At 33.6% G+C, this 17,471-nt stretch overlaps 1 protein-coding gene across 4 annotated transcripts in view; it reads right to left on the minus strand.

Annotated features, from left to right (window-relative positions):
* ATG5 (autophagy related 5) overlaps window positions 1–17,471 on the minus strand; it is an 85,281-nt gene that overhangs the window by 9,871 nt on the left and 57,939 nt on the right. For all 4 annotated transcript variants that reach the window (XM_084890511.1, XM_084890514.1, XM_084890513.1 and 1 more), the window contains one exon: window positions 6,840–6,957. In XM_084890511.1, the coding sequence (XP_084746637.1) occupies window positions 6,840–6,957 (118 nt within the window). The remainder of the gene's footprint in view (window positions 1–6,839; window positions 6,958–17,471) is intronic.

The raw sequence follows: 17,471 nt of genomic DNA on the forward strand, positions 1-17,471 counted from the left end.
AACTATGGAGATGCCATAGCTTATTTCTTCCTCAACAAAGCCCACTTTCAGCATTTCTAATCATGTGCAGAAATTAATTTCTAAAAAAAGTAACTATCAGGGCTCGGAAGTCTTGCCATACAGAGTTCGTCATACATTTACATCTCTGTGCATAGGCCAAACATCAATAAGTATTTATCTCTGCACAGTGGTTTATAAAAAACCATCACACCACCACAAAAACCATCTATTTGAGAAAAAAATACTATCCAATGCATAAGAAAACAACAATAACAAAAAGTGTTCACTGTAAAACCTTGGAATTATGTGATTATAAAATCTCATTTAAACAAACTTCATTCACTTTAACACATGCTATGGGGCAGGTAGTAAAAAACACCCTCACTTTATAGAATAAGAAACCTGGATATATTAAAGAAAAAAACCACACCCATACTAAAATGATCTTCCAAATAAAAAACTGAATATACAAAGGATATTAGAATGAAAACAAATTCTAAACGAGTGAAAAAAAAATTATTAAAATTGTAAACCATTATTACTTTACTCCTAAATCCTAATTCTGATGAGGTTTGTAGGTTCTGTGTTTCCATAGTTTTTAAATGGAAATGCCATGTCTTTGGGGGACAGTGTCATCATGCACTGACAAACTTCAACTAGAAGGATCTACCTTAGATAAGTAACATGAGATTTAGATATTTCTTTGCTCTAATTATTTTATGTCTGAAAAAAAAATTATTATAACCCCAACAGCTAACTCACTTTATAAACAAAATCTAACCACATTATATAGAGCAAAGGAGGGAAAAATATGACTACATTATCTTTTCTTACTTTTTGTAGAAACTATTATGTGGTTTCTCATAAAGCATATAAAAAAAAAATAAAGCAATACTGCCTTGGCAGCGTGGCTCAGTGATTGGGTGTCAACCTATGAACCAGGACGTCACAGTTTGATTCCTGGTCAGGGCACATGCCCAGGTTGTAGACTTGGTCTCTAGTGTGAAGTGTGCAATAAGCAGGCGATCAATTATTCTCTCTTTCACTGATGTTTCTATTTCTCTCTCCCTCTCCCTTCCTCTCTGAAATCAGTAAAAAATATTTTAAGAAAATACAGCAACATATATGACAAATTAGAATGCCAAAAAAGGGTATTATGACTCCCTTAGTCTAAAGTTATTAAAATTATCTTCCAATGTACTAATTAGGTAAAAAAAATAGATCTAATTTAAGTCACTTAGTTCCTCAGTAATTTCCCCACATTTCTGACTTCATTGAAAATTTTCTTCATATTTACAGGAGACAAGTAGAAAACTATGGCTAGTCCTCAACAAACAGAGACCATTTAGACCAAATATTACCCCTTCACCAGCTCCTAGGTAGCTGGTGAAGGATTTCACCTCTACAGTGGTCATTTGGTTTAATGATCGGATTCCTCCTTTTCATCTAATTTTTGTGCATCTTTTAAAACTTATCTCACTCAGTCTTCACTACTTTTCCAGATTGGTTAAAATAGCAATTCTAGGTGCTTCCTATAATACAATTCTTTGCATATCTCTAGTACTGTATACGCCACATCTGTATACCTTTCTGTCCACTCCAATCGGACCAAAGTTTCTTAAAAGTAGAGACTATGTCTTATACATCTTAATATCCCCAGTGCCAGAAGACAGCATAATGCAAAGAAATTTAATGATGAATAATGAAATTTACAACTTCAATTGGAAACAAAAAATTAAAATGGTTGGGAATGGCCTCAAGATAAATAGGTTCCCAGGTAGCAGGGTAGAAATGGAAATGAAAAAAGGCAAGTGGCTACAGGATTATAATTGTCAGTAAGAGTCATGCAGGGAATCCTTATTAATTTGCCATGGAATGTAAGCTTTTCCTTACACATACAATCTATTTGTAAAATATCCATATGAATTCAGAACTGAAACAGCCCAACTGTTAAAGAGGATTAAACAAAGCACGGACAGATATTTTTATTCTCTTAAGCCTAAACTCCTATGTTTTTATACATTATCATCAGAAAACTGGGAAATGAAATATGATTGGGCAAAGCTTACAGGTGTTCTATATTCTCCAAACTAAAAGAATAAAAGCTATGGGCTTTAACTTTTGCTGTTTTTTGTTGATATGTTGTTTTTAATGTTAATGAACAAAGAAAAAAATTCACTTCAGGTCTCATACAGAAGCTTAGCTCTGAGTCATTTTAACTAAAGCTGACACCATAGAAAAAATTTACCTGAGCTCACCTTTGATTACTTCCTGTTACCTCTAACTTGACTAACTCCTCTAGTCACTTATAAAACAACAAAAAGAAATACACAAAGCATCATTAGTTACTCCACACGAACAATGACCTAAAGCACGTCTTCATAATTATGAGTATATTCTACCTTCATGTGATGAAATAATGGCAAAATTCCTTCATGCATGAATCATTTCTTAAAGGAGTAGACAATGGTGCCACATAAGTTTTATGAAGTACTTTCTCTATCATGTGATGATAGCCAGTTCTTATCCAAACATACCCAATCTTAAAGTCTTTCGCTTTCAACCTAAGTTGGGTGCAGATGTTTCAAAATGCTTCACGTTTAACAATGCCACAGGCATACTGAGCTAGAGAGTAAACAATTCTTGACTGAAATAGTGACCTGTTTTAAATATTCCCCACAGATCCTGAAATGACCGTTATTTTCCAATATGAGGTGACAAAAGAAAGAGGCAAATAAAAGTTTCTTTCAAAAATACTTGTATTAGAATGTGGCCTCCTCCTGGTAAGAAACAATCAAACGTACCTCAAAAGTATAGGTGCTATTTATAGCATTTCAATTATGGCTGTATGGTGTGTGTGAGTGCTTGCATGCACATGCGTGCTTCCCATCAATATAAGCATGTAACAATTTGGGTGTGAAGAAGACTGTCACACAAAGATATCCACCTATCTCAACTGAAATCACCTAAGAAGCAGGTTTGTGGGTTAAAATTATGAATGGCTACTTCACCACTCCCCTTCAAAAAAATACATGGGAAGTCATACTATGTATTCTTTAGGAAAAGATGTACTTGTAGGACGTGCTAAAAATTTAGAAGAGAATAAAAAATATTTAAAAGAATAAAAGGCCTCCCAAATTTGTGTATTGTTCTTGTACAGGGCTGTGCTAACCTTGCATGTATTGTGACCTGGATGTAAGATGGCAAAACAGCACAAAGGTGCATTTTGTTAGCACAAAGCATGTGATTACTTTTCATTTAAATGCCTGAATGCCACAGACACCATTTTAATAAATTCAACAACAATGGTTAGAATCATACAGGAACTCTAAAATAACAAAATGAACAAAATCAATATAAAAGTTAAGGTTCTTAAGATCATACCAGGAAATATTATAAGAGAGAACAGCATATAGGTGAGATTAGGTACTAGACACAAAACATAGAATAAAAAGACAGAAAAAAGCAAACTTTCAAAATGTTATTTTAAACTAAACAAAAAAGTTAAAAAGTGAAAATGAAAGTAAATGGTAGCATAGTAAAGTGGAAGAAAAAAAAATGAACCAGGAGATGGAGATGAACTGAGTTCTAAGTCTAGTTCTTCAATTAAGTAGTAAGAAACTAACAGCAAATCATCTAAAATAAGAGAATGAACAAATAACTCTAAGGTTCTTTAAAGATGTCAAACACAAAATTAACACCCAACCAATTTCCTCCTGCTCTTTTCTAGTAAGTTTTCCTGCATCATTCTGTGTATTTGTTGACAAGTGTGCTGCTGGTTGGGGGAGAACAATTTTCCTCCAAAATTTTAGTTTCATTGTGATGTTCTCATTCAATAGTCATGGATCTTATAAAGATGTATTATTTTAAATGACAATGCTTTGAGAGTAGACTGTCAAAAAATATATAAGAAAAATAAGGTAGCCATTTGAATATTAAGCTATAACTTACATTTTAATTACTCTTAATTAATCAAGGCATTTTTCAATGTTCTTTAAAATACTACGAAGTACTCAAGAGAAAGAAAAAAATATACAGTACAGAGAAATGAATAAATGAAAGTCAATGCTTGTAGTGAGGTATGAGGCTCACATCCCATCTCTGTTAGCAATAAAAATGATTAATCTCTTAATCATACTTCAAATAGAAAAACTAGCCTATATTCTCAAATCTTCAAGAAAGTAGCAAAACAGACAGGAAACAGAGATTGTTTTGTGTGTGTGTGTGTGTGTGTGTGTGTGTGTGTGTTTAAATCCTTACAGCATGGAGAAAATAAACTGGAATAGTAAGTACTTCTAAATCAATAACAGTTACAGAGAACACCACAATCAAAATTTCTGTAACTTTACTTCATAGATAAAAAAAAGTCTAATTATCCTTGTAAGAACTTACAGGAAAACAGCAATATTGGTTGTCTCTGTAGAGGGGAACTGTATTAGGATTTCGTGAATAAAAGTTGAAAAGAAACTTTACTTTAAATTCCTTTAAGTACATTTTGATTTTAGAACTATATATTTTCTATCAAAAATGATTTTTAAATTATTAATGGAATACAATACATAAAAGCCTTGAAATAGGAGTTCATTAAATTTAAATATTTTACTTTTTTAAAGAAAATTAAAAAACCAGACCCAGACTAGGAAAAAATTACAATTCATATCTGATAAGGACTTATATCCAGAATATATAAATAACTCAAAATTCAGTAATAAGAAAACAAATAATCTATAAAATTTGAGGAAAAGGTGTGAATAGATAAAAACACACTAAACTTTGTTATTAGGAAAATAAAAACTAAAACCACCATGATACACCACTACAAAAGCACTAAGACAAAAAGTATATGCTAGTGAGAATATAAAGAAACTGAAACTCCCAAACATTGCTGGCATGACTGTAAAATGGTGCAGCCAGTTTGGAAAAGTTTAGCAGTTTCTTAAAAAGTTTAACATAAATGTACCATAGTACCCAACCATTCCACTCCTAGGAATCAATCTATCCAAGAAAGATGAAAACTTTTCCACACAGTGATCTGTATGCAATCGTTCACAGCAGCATTATTCATAAAGGTGAAAAGGTGGTAGAAAACAAAAAGAGCATAAAAGGAAAAAAAAGTGAAAAGGTGGAGCCTGGCCAGTGTGGCTCAGTGGTTGAGAGTCAACCTATGAACCAGGAGGTCACAGTTTGATTCCCAGTAAGGGCACATGCCCCGGTTGTGGGCTCAATCCCCAGTGGGGTGTGTGCAAGAATGATTCTATCCCTCTCCCTTCCTCTCTGAAATCAATCAATCACACAATATATATGTATATTTAAAAGTAAAAAGGTTGAAACAATCTAAATACCCACCAATGGGTGAATGAATAAATAAAATATAGTATATATTCTTAATGGACTACTAAACAGCAAAAAAAAAAAAAAAAACAAACAAAACAAAAAAAACTTCTGAATCACACTACAAATGGGATGAAACCAAAAACATTATGCTAAGTGAAATAAACAATCACAATTTTGTATGATTCCATATATATGAAATATCCAAAAGAGGCAAATTACAGAGAGAGGAAGCAGACCAATAGTTTCCTACAATGGACAGTGAGGCACAGATTAGCTGCCAACAAGCAAAACTAAACTATTGAGGTGACAGGTATGTTCTAAAACTAGACTGCAGTGATTAATGAACAACTCAGTAAAATTTACTAAAAATAAAAATCATTAAATTGCCAAGAAATTATTTAATTGAAACTCTTACTAAAAACTAAAATTACACAGTAACGAAAATAGATTAAGACTGGAAGACAGTATTATGGTCAACCTAATGTCAATTATGCTATGATTTTTTTTTTCAATTATGCTATGATTTAATTATCATAAATAATGTTTCAGGAAAGACACAAAGAAATAATTCAGTAATTGAAATTTTGAGTAAACATTTAACCCAGCATTAGAAATACGAGGGTGTGCATCAAAAACCTTAACTATATAATCTAGTACAAAACACTCATGACAAATGACAGCAAGACCTAATGATATATTTATAAACTCTTTAACCAATAAAACCTGTTCAATTTTAATAATTCTGAGTACTGGTCAATAATTTATTTTTAAATCAATCTGTTGGTATTTTAGATGGCCCCTTGTCCCCTGCCCCCATTGAACCTTTGTGCATTTAGAAGTGCTAGATATACACAAGGATGCCAGAAAAGGCAGGCAGATTTAATTAAGGAAAACAAAGGTAAGATATTTTATTTAACTACCTCTTATTCCTTTAGAATGAAGAAACACAGTAGAAGATTAAAAATAATATTTATCAGAACTGAATTTACAAATGAAAGGACCAGGAAACCAAAGATGTGATAAAAGGATAATTTAAGAACAATGTATTTTATTTTGTCAAAGAAAGTCAATTCCTTATTTTGTTAATGCCAGTAATTTATAAAATAGATTAAATACTACAAGCTTCTGTTTCAAAAGACTTTTCCCTATAAGATAATGAAAATTTCTTCTGGCCCAGCTGGCTTGGATCAGTGGTTGAGCTTCCACCCAGGAACCAGGAGATCACTGGTTCAATTCCTGGTCAGGGCACATTCACGGGTTATGGACTCGATCCCCTGAAGGGTAAGGGGGTCAGGGTAGAGGGTGCAGGAGTGCAGCCAACTGATAATGTCATTAATGTTTCTAACTATCTCTCTCCCTTCCTGTCTCTTTAAAAAATCAATAAAAACATACTTAAAAAATTTCTTCCTGAAGTAACTAGCAAAAGTTATAACTGCAGAATACTTATGTTACTTTAGGAACAAAGAGCAATCAAAGAAATGTTTCACTACTGCTAATTACATTACCTTCAGGAGCAATCACAGAAGGACAGACTTCTTTGAGGAGATCTCCTAAAGTATGCAATTGTCCATCTGTAGCCACAGGACGAAAAAGCTTCTGAATGAAAGGTCGTTCAGTCGTTGTCTATTTGAAAAATGAAGAAAGAATTCAAACAATTAAGTCTTTGTTGCTAGAAATAACAAATTAATAGATCACAAATTTAAAGCTTGCATTATATTTCTTTAGATATAGTGCAATTAGAAACATACATCATCAATGTGGTATTATTGCTCAGAATGCTAACATAAAGTAAATCTAGCAATGAGGAAACATTCAAACCCAGAATGTGAAATGCTTTAAAACAACTGGCCTAGATGACTCAAAAAAGTTTTCAGAAGCAATAAAAAATAAAACAAAAACAATACAAAAACATTTAAAAAGGCTGACAAGATATAACAATTAAGTAAAAAAATAAAACAAACCTTGACTGAATACTGGATTGGAGAAGAAAAATTTAAAAATCAGCTATAAAAGATGTTCTTTGGAATAACTTGGGAAATGAGGAATGAACACTAGACAGCTTTATTAATGTCAAATTTCGTAGGTGTCAAAATTGTGGAAGTGAAAGGAAAGCAAATGTAGAAAAATGTTAACTATGGTGAATCTAGATGAAGGATTTATATTGTCTTAGTTGTTTTATTATTTTAACTTCTCTATGTTTTTTTTTTAGTTTTTTTTTTTTAATGAGCCTCGGTAGAATCCCCACTCATTTTAATATATTTTATTGATTTTTTTTACAAAGAGGAAGGGAGAGAGATAGAGAGCTAGAAAAGTCAATGAGAGAGAAACATCGACCAGCTGCCTCTTGCACACCCCCTACTGGGGATGTGCCCGCAACCAAGGTACATGCCCATGACCGGAATTGAACCTGGGACCTTTCAGTCCGCAGGCTGAGGCTCTACTACTGAGCCAAACCTGTTTCGGCTTAACTTCTCTATGTTAAAAAATTTTTCCAAATAGTCAATACAGCAATAGTTGTTAGCACTATATCATAACTTATTGCTAATTGATTTTAATGTTTCACTAACTTTTATAATTTTAATTTTCCTGAACTACCTCTATAGGAGCATGTCAAAGATGATGAAAACTTCATCATGACACAGTGCAGAAGCTCTGGAATCAGCCAGTCTACTAACTGAAGTATTGTTCATGAGCTCTATGATCTTGAGCTCAGTTTCTTCAGAAATTTGGGACATTCCCTATTTCTTTCTTTTTTTTAAAATTTTTTAAAATTGATTTCAGAGAAGAAGGGAGAAGGAGAGACAGATAGAAACATCAAGGATGAAAGAGAATTACTGATCAGCTGCCTTCGGCATGCCCCACCCTGAAGCCTGAAACCTGGACATGTACCCTGACCAGTAATCCAAACAATGACCTCCTGGTTCATAGGTCAATGCTCAACCACTGAACCACAATGGTCAGGCCATAATTAAAGAACTGTGCCAAGCACAGAGTAATAAATAAATATATGATAAAGAGAATAAAAATAACCTCCTCCCTTGTTATTTTATTTTAACACACTAGAGGCCTGGTGCACAAAATTTGTGCACTGGGTGCGTGAGTGGGGGAGAGCTGTCCCCTCAAGCCCAGCCTGCACCCTCTCCAATCTGGGATCCCTTGAGGGATGTCCGACTGTCCATTTAGGGCCAATCCCATTGAGATCAAGCCTAAACCGGCAGTTGGTTAACTCTCTCACAATCCAGGACTGCTGGCTCCAAAAAGCTCACCTGCCTGCCTTCCTGATTGCTCCTAACCACTTCTGCCTGCCAGCCTGATGTCAGTAATTCTGGTCAAGGCAGGTAGCTGGGTTGCAGACAATCAATTGATGTGGCTCTCTCACATCTATGTTTTTCTCTCTATTCTCTCCCTCTGCCCCTTCTCTAAAAAAAAAAAAAAAAAACTGCCGAAACCGGTTTGGCTCCGTGGATAGAGCGTTGGTCTGCAGACTGAAAGGTCCCAGGTTCGATTCCGGTCAAGAGCATGTACATTGATTTGCGGGCACAACCCTGGCAGGGGGTGTGCAGGAGGCAGCTGGTCGACATTTCTCACTCATCGACGTTTCTAGCTCTCTATCCCTCTTCCTTCCTCTCTGTGAAAAATCAATAAAATATCTTTTTAAAAAAATCAATGGAAAAAATATCCTCCAGTGAGGATTAACATCCCCCTCAAAAAGTTGTCCTTCTCCGTAAGTGTTCACAGCCCCCATCCAGAACCATATCTTTTCAAATTCTTTCTGCTTCCTAGCCTGTTCTCAATCCTCACAGTTTCTGACCACATCGTACTTTCCTGACTATGGTCCCCACACTCTTGGCAGCACTCCAGCTCTCATATCTGGCTTCACCTCTTAGGTTCACTTCCTACTTCCTATTTTGGGTTAGGGCTGATTTCATATGCTTAGGTAAATTCTTGCCTAGTTCAGCCAAGCCTGGTGATCCCTGCACAGTCCTTATGGCTGCCTCCTGCTCCCCAAACAGCCCAGATCTAGACCCTCAGAATCTACCCAATCCTCCCCTTTTCATAAGGGGAGTAGCTGGAATACAATGGTACCCATGTGAAATTAGTGGATAAGGAAAGAAAAGTGAGATTAGGAAAGGCATGGTTGAAATCCCAATTTACAACAAAACTGACTGTGTACTGATGGCAACTTTCATTAATCTTTGGGAGTCTGTTTCTGAATTTGAAAAATGGAAATAATATATATCTTTAAATGACTGCTATGATAATTAAATATGATGAGATGCATAGAACATTTATGCAATAGGTGCTTAACAATGATTACCTAGTTCTTTTCATTCCTCCCCTTTAAACCACTGTTACTAGTAAGTGTAGAACCAAAGGTAACACTATTTAGTCTCTATAGAACCACTAACAAAGAATGAAAAATAGTTGATATTTGACCATCAGTTCCCTTTGAAGTCTTGTTAATTAGAATATGTAGCACAAATAAAAACAGGGGTTTACACAGGATATGCACCCAGACTTTATGAACAATGACACATGATATGTGCTTCAAATTGACACATGCATATTAGGCCTAAGATATATTCATGCATGTCAAATTTTGCATCACATGCTTTTTAAAAGAAGCCTCATATTAAAATTAGCTTAAGAATATACACAATTACAATACATCATTAAATAAAAAGATCAGACCATTTTCAAATGAATGCTTTTAGACCTTTACAGTAAATAGTCTTTTTGGTGGTGGGAAGTGGGATGGGGAGTCTGTACCACTTAATCAGATGACTTTTATCCCTCTATATAGGAAAATAGGAGACTTGAAAATAAGCACTTTCTGTAGTTATGCTACCAGAGCCTGAAGTCCACTTTTAATATTCCCAACAATTCTAAAAAATAATAATTAACATTTAAAAAGCTGTCATTATTATAGTCAGGGACACTTAATCCTCAAAGCAGTAGTGTTCTAATTAAGACTATGATTAAATGAAAACACCATCAGAATTATATCCATACATCTGGTTTTAAGTTTATGTTTTGTCTTACTTAAACTTGTATTTATTATAATTCTGTCTAGACAATGCCAATGTACTTTGTCACATAAATAGTTAAGGCAAAGTTTCTTCAAATACAGGTAACAGCCTGTGTCTTCTTCATATCCTTTCATTGAATAACGTGTGTTACAGGGAAGCTCCATTTTTCTTTTGGTCACAATGAGATCAATTTGGTGCTGTTTTGAGGCAAATTATTTAAAAAAATTACATTGCTTAAAAATTTTATATGGAATTCTTAGTAGTCAATGAAAAGCTTTTTATAAAAGTGCTAGACATTGATGTTTTTAGTAATAATTATCTAACTAAAGCTTTTCAAAAATTATTTCAAAATCATACCAAGGGAATCAGTTTAAATTTTACCATCTATAAGAGTTTTAAAATATCTTTGTTAATTTTCCCAAAAGCCACACTAAAAAGGTAGGAAAATACAAAAGTAAAGCAATTAATAAATTGTTCTCTCCTGAAGAATGAAAAGACATTTTTATATATGGGTGACTTCTTTAAAATATAAAATATATATCCACACAAAAATTTGTATATTAATGTCCATCAATTAATTGGTAAGTGGAAATGTGATGTCTCCATAAATGGAATATTACTTGGCCATAAAAATGAATGTACTGAAATATGCTACATCATGAACCATGGAAATTTAATGCAGGTTAAAGAAGCAAGACCTGCCGAAACCGGTTTGGCTCAGTGGTAGAGCATCGGTCTGCGGACTGAAAGGTCCCGAGTTCGATTCCGGTCAAGGGCATGTACCTTGGTTGCGGGCACATCCCTGGTAGGGGGTGTGCAGGAGGCAGCTGGTCGATGTTTCTCTCTCATCGACGTTTCTAGCTTTCTATCTCTCTCCCTTCCTCTCTCTAAAATATCAATAAAAAATATATATATATACAGAAAGAAGCAAGACCTAAAAGGCCATATATTGTAAGATTCCTTTTATATGAACTGTTCAAAATAGGCAAATTCACAGAGATAGAAATTAGATTAGTGGTTGACATGGGCTGGAAGGAAGGGGAAATGGAGAGTGATAGCTAATGGTGTATGGAGTTTCTTTTTGGGATGTTATAGCTAATGGTGTATGGAGTTTCTTTTTGGAACGTTATAGCATGTCCTTAAATAATGTCATCTATAATAATAAAAGCATAATATGCTAATTAGACTGGACAGCCGAATGACCTTTTGGATGTCCTTCCAGACAAGCTTCTGGTCAAAGATGTGGCAGTGAGGGTCTAGGCAAACCACCATGGCTGCGAGGGCTGAGCCCTTTGATGAATTTTGTGCATCGGACCTCTAGTTTCATTATAACATTGATGGATAATGGAGGAACTTAACTCTTCTTTATATCAATTAGCCTATGGTAAAACTGTTTTCATTATACATTGTTTCCCTTAAAGTCACAGAACTTATTGAATACATTAAATGAGGATTATTGTATGTAGTAGTGATGGTTGCACCAACTCTAAATATTCTAAAAAGAATTAAATAAAATACAATTTAAAGGGGTGAACTTTATGGTATCTAACCTCTACCTTAATAAAGCTGTTATTGAAAAGTAAATGTAGCCCAGCCAGTGTGGCTCAATGGTTGAGCCATGACCTATGAACCAGGAGGTTGCAGTTTGATTCCCAGGCAGGGTATATGCCCAGGTTGTGAATTCAATCCCCAGCTAGGTGCATGCAGGAGGCAGCCAGTCAATGATTCTTTCTGATCATTGATGTTTCTTTCTCTCCTCTCCCTTCCTCTCTAAAGTCAATAAAAAAATTTTTTTAAAGTAACTATATATGTAAAAATGCTCATGTGGTTGATAGGGGGAGTGCTTCTAGGTTGGTTACCTAGGTTCATCATAGTCTGATTTATAACTATTCATTATACATGTTAGTTTCATAAGTTTTTAGGAAATAATATATTTTAAAAAAATTTATAATGCTTAAAAAAAAATTTTTAAGGTCAAGAGCCCCCAAACAATAAGAATCAGAGAAATACTCCTGTCCTCATCAATTCAAATAATTACAGGTTTTGTTTTTTTTTATTTAAGAAATTGTATAGCATCATGGCAATTTAAAGAATTTATTTAGAAATTTAAATAACTTTGCTTTAATTGTTCAGCAAAACACATTCAACTCATGTTGACACTTAAAATGAAGCCAAAAAGTTGTGAAATTACAAAATGCTCATTTAAAAGGGGAAATGTTTACTAAAATATTAAGATTCAGATTTTAATAATAAGTAATCTATCTTACCAAATACAGTGTATGCATCATATAAAAAAAAAACACTCTTTATTCATAAAAGTACTGCCCAGATTGTAAGCTCATTATGTCTACTGTTTCTGAGCTTTCCCAGAGCCCTCTCTACCAGTCAGGATAGCACAGGAACTCATCATCCTACTTCCTTCCTCACTAGCTTGGAAGCTCTGATTCCCACCCACACTCCTGTGACCAAAAGGGGAGGACAGACTCCACAGTAAGAGGAACTCTTCCTCTTGCAGATTCTCGAGTTAGCATATGGAATGATACAGGAAAAATACTACAAACGCAGTTAGGGTTTACAGTACTGATATTATAGTTCAATTTTATTATTAATTACATAGCCTATCTAGGAATTTTATTATTTGTAATACAAGTGCCTATCTCCAATAAAAAAAATCAAATTTTTGGAACACAGTAAATGTAGAGAAGCCTGTCTACAGAATTAAAAACGGGCTGATATTCTCAACAGCATCTTATTTCAAGATAATCTGACATCACCAATTTGACAAATGAAATTACAGTTTCTTTTCCATAATAGAGGTTTTAAAATTGCATAAATATGCTGTTATTTAGTACAAGGAAATATATGTGACTTTTAAATAGGGTATGAAAAGGATTGTATACATCAAAGGTTAACTCTTATATAACTTAAGTGACAGTTTATCCATCTGAGAAAAGGAATGCTGGTGAGCTGAGGGTTGTACAAGAAGCATTCTGCTCCAAAGAATTCGTTAGCAAAGAGGATACAGTGTGGCTAAAAGCTATAATCACTGTACTTAACTTAAAGTCCTCTTGGGAACCAGGTCTTAAAAAATGATAAACTTGGCCTCTTGAATAATTATCAGCCAAACTGCAAAATGAGTGCAAGAGTATGTTATTTCAACTTAAAAGATAGTGCTTTACTTAAGGAATTTTACTTAATGTTCCAAAAACAGTATCATTATTCCCCAGAATTAATTAAAATAAAAGGAAACCTTCCTTACTACACAGAATGATTATAATAATATTTAATGTGAATCCTGTTAAAACATTCCAAAGTAATAAAACTATTCATTTACATGGGCTATGGCTTAGGAAGGCATGGAAGTGCAGTTTTAAAAATTTTAAAACGATAATGTGGTAAGGAGAAAAACAAATTTTTAATTCCACTCTATTAAGGATTCCTCAAACAATGTATCAATAGAATCCAGAGTTCAAGTTACACTTTGATGTGTAGATCCTTTTGAAAGCTACTCTACCCTGTTTTATATGAAGCATCTGTAGCTAAAATGAACACCTAGTGAAGAATATGGATGCTGCCTTACATAAGCAGACGTCAGAACTGTCTGTCCCAAGCTGATTCTAAGTTACTTTAAACATGTATACACTCAGAGTCAGAAATTAGCTAAGGCTTACTTCTTAGAAGTAACAGATAATTACCCTCATCACGATGAAAAGGATTTTAAATGTAAGCTAATAGAGGTATTTTTCCTCCAGCAAAGCTCTGCTTTTAAAAGTTCAAAACTTTAATTAAAATAGGAAGTGCTTTACTATGTAGTAAAGACACTCTTCAGATTAGTGACACAGAGAAAAGGAAGGACTCTGTCAAGGAGAAGAAGTGGGACAGAAAGATAAAAAAGGGAGGAGGAGAGGAAAAAAGGGAAAGTAAGAAAGACTAAAAAGACAGACATATCTACTGAAATACATTATTTCCTTCAAATTTTAAATAGCACGAGAACCATACTGGATTTTTGAGACTTTACTGTAGCTTTGAAAATATGCTATTTCTTTAAATATATGTTAATTTTCCACATTTCAAACAATGCTTTGAGGCCAAGTTTAACATGATGTAAAATATGGCTAAATGAAGGTTGAGAATAACACACATTAGTTTTATTTCTCACAAAGTTTCGTGCATATTAACTCAACCATATATCTAATATACAAATCACTCAGTGAACTCAATCATTATTTGAAATCTTCAGCTTACTAATTCTTATAATTTCACTAGTTCAGCTTTAATTGATTTATGTTTTGTACATAAATGTGTCACAACATATGCATACAGACAGGTGATTTGCATGAAAAGATCACACTCAACATAGACATATGGTCTGCTCAAATATGGTTTCCAAATTTAGATTCAATTCTGTTGAAGTTAATTATGATCAGACTCATCATTCCATTGATAGAGACCTCTCTCTACCCCTACCCCTCAGCAATACACTCAAACGGTGGCTCTTTGAACCATCATTGACCCTCCTTTAAATTTATAGCCTTTTTTGAAGCAGACTTTTTGAGAGATACATCCTGTTTAAGACAAGATATACAGTACTTTGTAAAATGCTCCCAAGGCATCAAAGTAAGATAATACTATTGAATGTTTAAACTAGGCTATATTTCTTAACTGAGAATTAACATTTTAATATATCACAATCTGCAAAAGAAGCAACTTGCCTAAAGATTTGAGGAGTTTCAAGTATGTATATCATTATCTGTATCTCTATGTAAAGTCAATATAATTGTTAATACACACATCAATATATCTATACATACATGACTCTGTGTGTGTGTGTGTGTATGTGTGTATGTGTATATATATATATATATATATATATATATATATATATATATATATATAAAATCTCTTTGCTAGTATGTGCTTGTCTTATCATTATGAACAATCTGTATGGATCACAAACCAAAAGTATTATATAGTTCCCATAAAACCTTAAAAGTTAAAAACAAAACAAATATGGCTCAACAACTAAGACATATACTTTATCAAAGAGCATGGTATGCCAAACAAATTTTCCAGGATCAGATCAAAAATAAAGAATAGGATATTGGCTTTCGTATTTTTAACTGGTTTTTCCTTCTAATATTCCTAAATAATCATCCTATATATTACCTACTTAAAATTATTAGCAAGTGGTTATTTTAAAAGTATGAGTAGTTAGATCAAAAGCAACTCTCATATTTACCCAAAAGAAGGAACCACTACTAAGAATCAAAGCCTAGTAATTCTGTTCTTAACAGACAGGTGCTGTGTGTTCTGGCATGTTATATGAAAATCATTTATGAGAAGAACAGAAAAAAATCAGAAAGTAGTTTTCACTATTGGAACAGATAAATGATTAAGCAAATTTCCTTACACCATGAAATTGTCAACAGATTAAATGACCACACTAAGGGGCACCATTTCTGGATGTTGGCATTTTCTGAGGTGAAAAAAAAAGGGAATTGAGAAGAAAAAATGTGATCATGACACAAATGAATTTGGGTTTTGGAGATCTTTTTGAAGAGTAGGCTGAAGGAATGAACATTCTTTGTATAGGAACTAAGCTTAGACTGGCAACTGCCAAGACCTTCTGATGCCATCAGTAAACCTGGACTCTAACATCCATGTCAGGGAAAGATAGGGGACTGAGTCAATCACTAAGGCAGCAGTAAACTGCCTGACTGTTCTCAAGTATAGGCCTGTGGTCGGCAAACTGTGGCTCGCAAGCCACATCCAGCTCTTTGGCCCCTTCAGTGTGGCTCTTCCACAAAATACCATGGCCTGGGCAAGTCTATTTTGAAGAAGTGGCTTTAGAAGAAGTTAAAAAAATTTAGCTCTCAAAAGAAGTTTCAACCGTTCTACTGTTGATATTTGGCTGTCGAATAATTAGTGTTTATAGGCTATTTCTGGCATATATTATCAGGGTTGACTATTCCTCCAAGAAACTCAAATATTAATGGTAATCTGAGGTATCTTAATAAAGAATAATAATAAACCAAGAACTAAACTTAAATGAAAAATATTTTCTTAAAAGAGTTATATACTAAGATCTTATTTTGTGATGTAAATACTATTGAGTACTTAGGTATGAACAGCTGCTATCATTTTACTCAGAGTTATAACTTTTTAAGCCATCTCACATTTAATCTGAACTTTCTTTAAATTTCAAATTGACCAAATGGAGTTGAACTCCTTTTCACTATATCTACTGATAGTCTCAAAAGGTTATTAAGGAGAGCTGAAATGATCAAAAGCAGAAAATAAGAAAAAAAAAAATATACCAATAACTGACAGGAAGATTAACTTTTACATATGTTAGAAAACTATAAAAAAAGCATCTTACTACAATCAAGAATTTCTTTGTGGAGGAAGCTAAAAATTTTAATTTTAGTGAAATAATTAAGACCATCTTATAATAAATCCATCTCTTTTAAAATGAGGTATTTAATAATTTAGTTTCTAATAATACCCCATACATGCTTGGAGAGTTCATGTTTTAATGTGATAACTAAAACTTGCTTAATTGGTAATTAGAAAAATAACATTCTGTAAATAAAAGAGGAACAAAACCACATAATTTTAGCTTATCTGTTTCAATCTCTTCACACTAAAGGCAGGATGTTATGTTTTTACTTTCTGTCCATGCATTTTCTCTATTAGAAGAAAAAAATGAAATAAAGGCAGGAAGCAACCAAAAGGGTGGAATAATAAAGGAGCCTGATGTGTGTAGAAAGTGGAAAAATATCAAATGGAAAGCTATGATACAAAAGGGTAAAAAAAAAAAAAAAGTAATGAACTTAACAATATATCAAAGAGAATAGTCATAAAGACTGTGGGCTCTGTGGCCATACTACCTGTGTTCAAATCCCAGCTCACCTACTTACTAAGCTGAGTAACCCTGGGCAAGTTCAATAACCAACCTTCATCTCAATTACCATATTTATAAAATGGGATAGTACTAGCACATATCACAGAGAACTATAGTGAGCATTATAGAATGAATACATAGAAAATATTTAAAATAGTATCTAGCAAATAGTAAAGTACTAAATAAATGTTAGCTACTATTGT

This window comes from Pipistrellus hanaki (assembly GCF_964339955.1).
Source record: "Pipistrellus hanaki genome assembly, chromosome: 7".
Taxonomy (NCBI): Eukaryota; Metazoa; Chordata; class Mammalia; order Chiroptera; family Vespertilionidae; genus Pipistrellus; species Pipistrellus hanaki.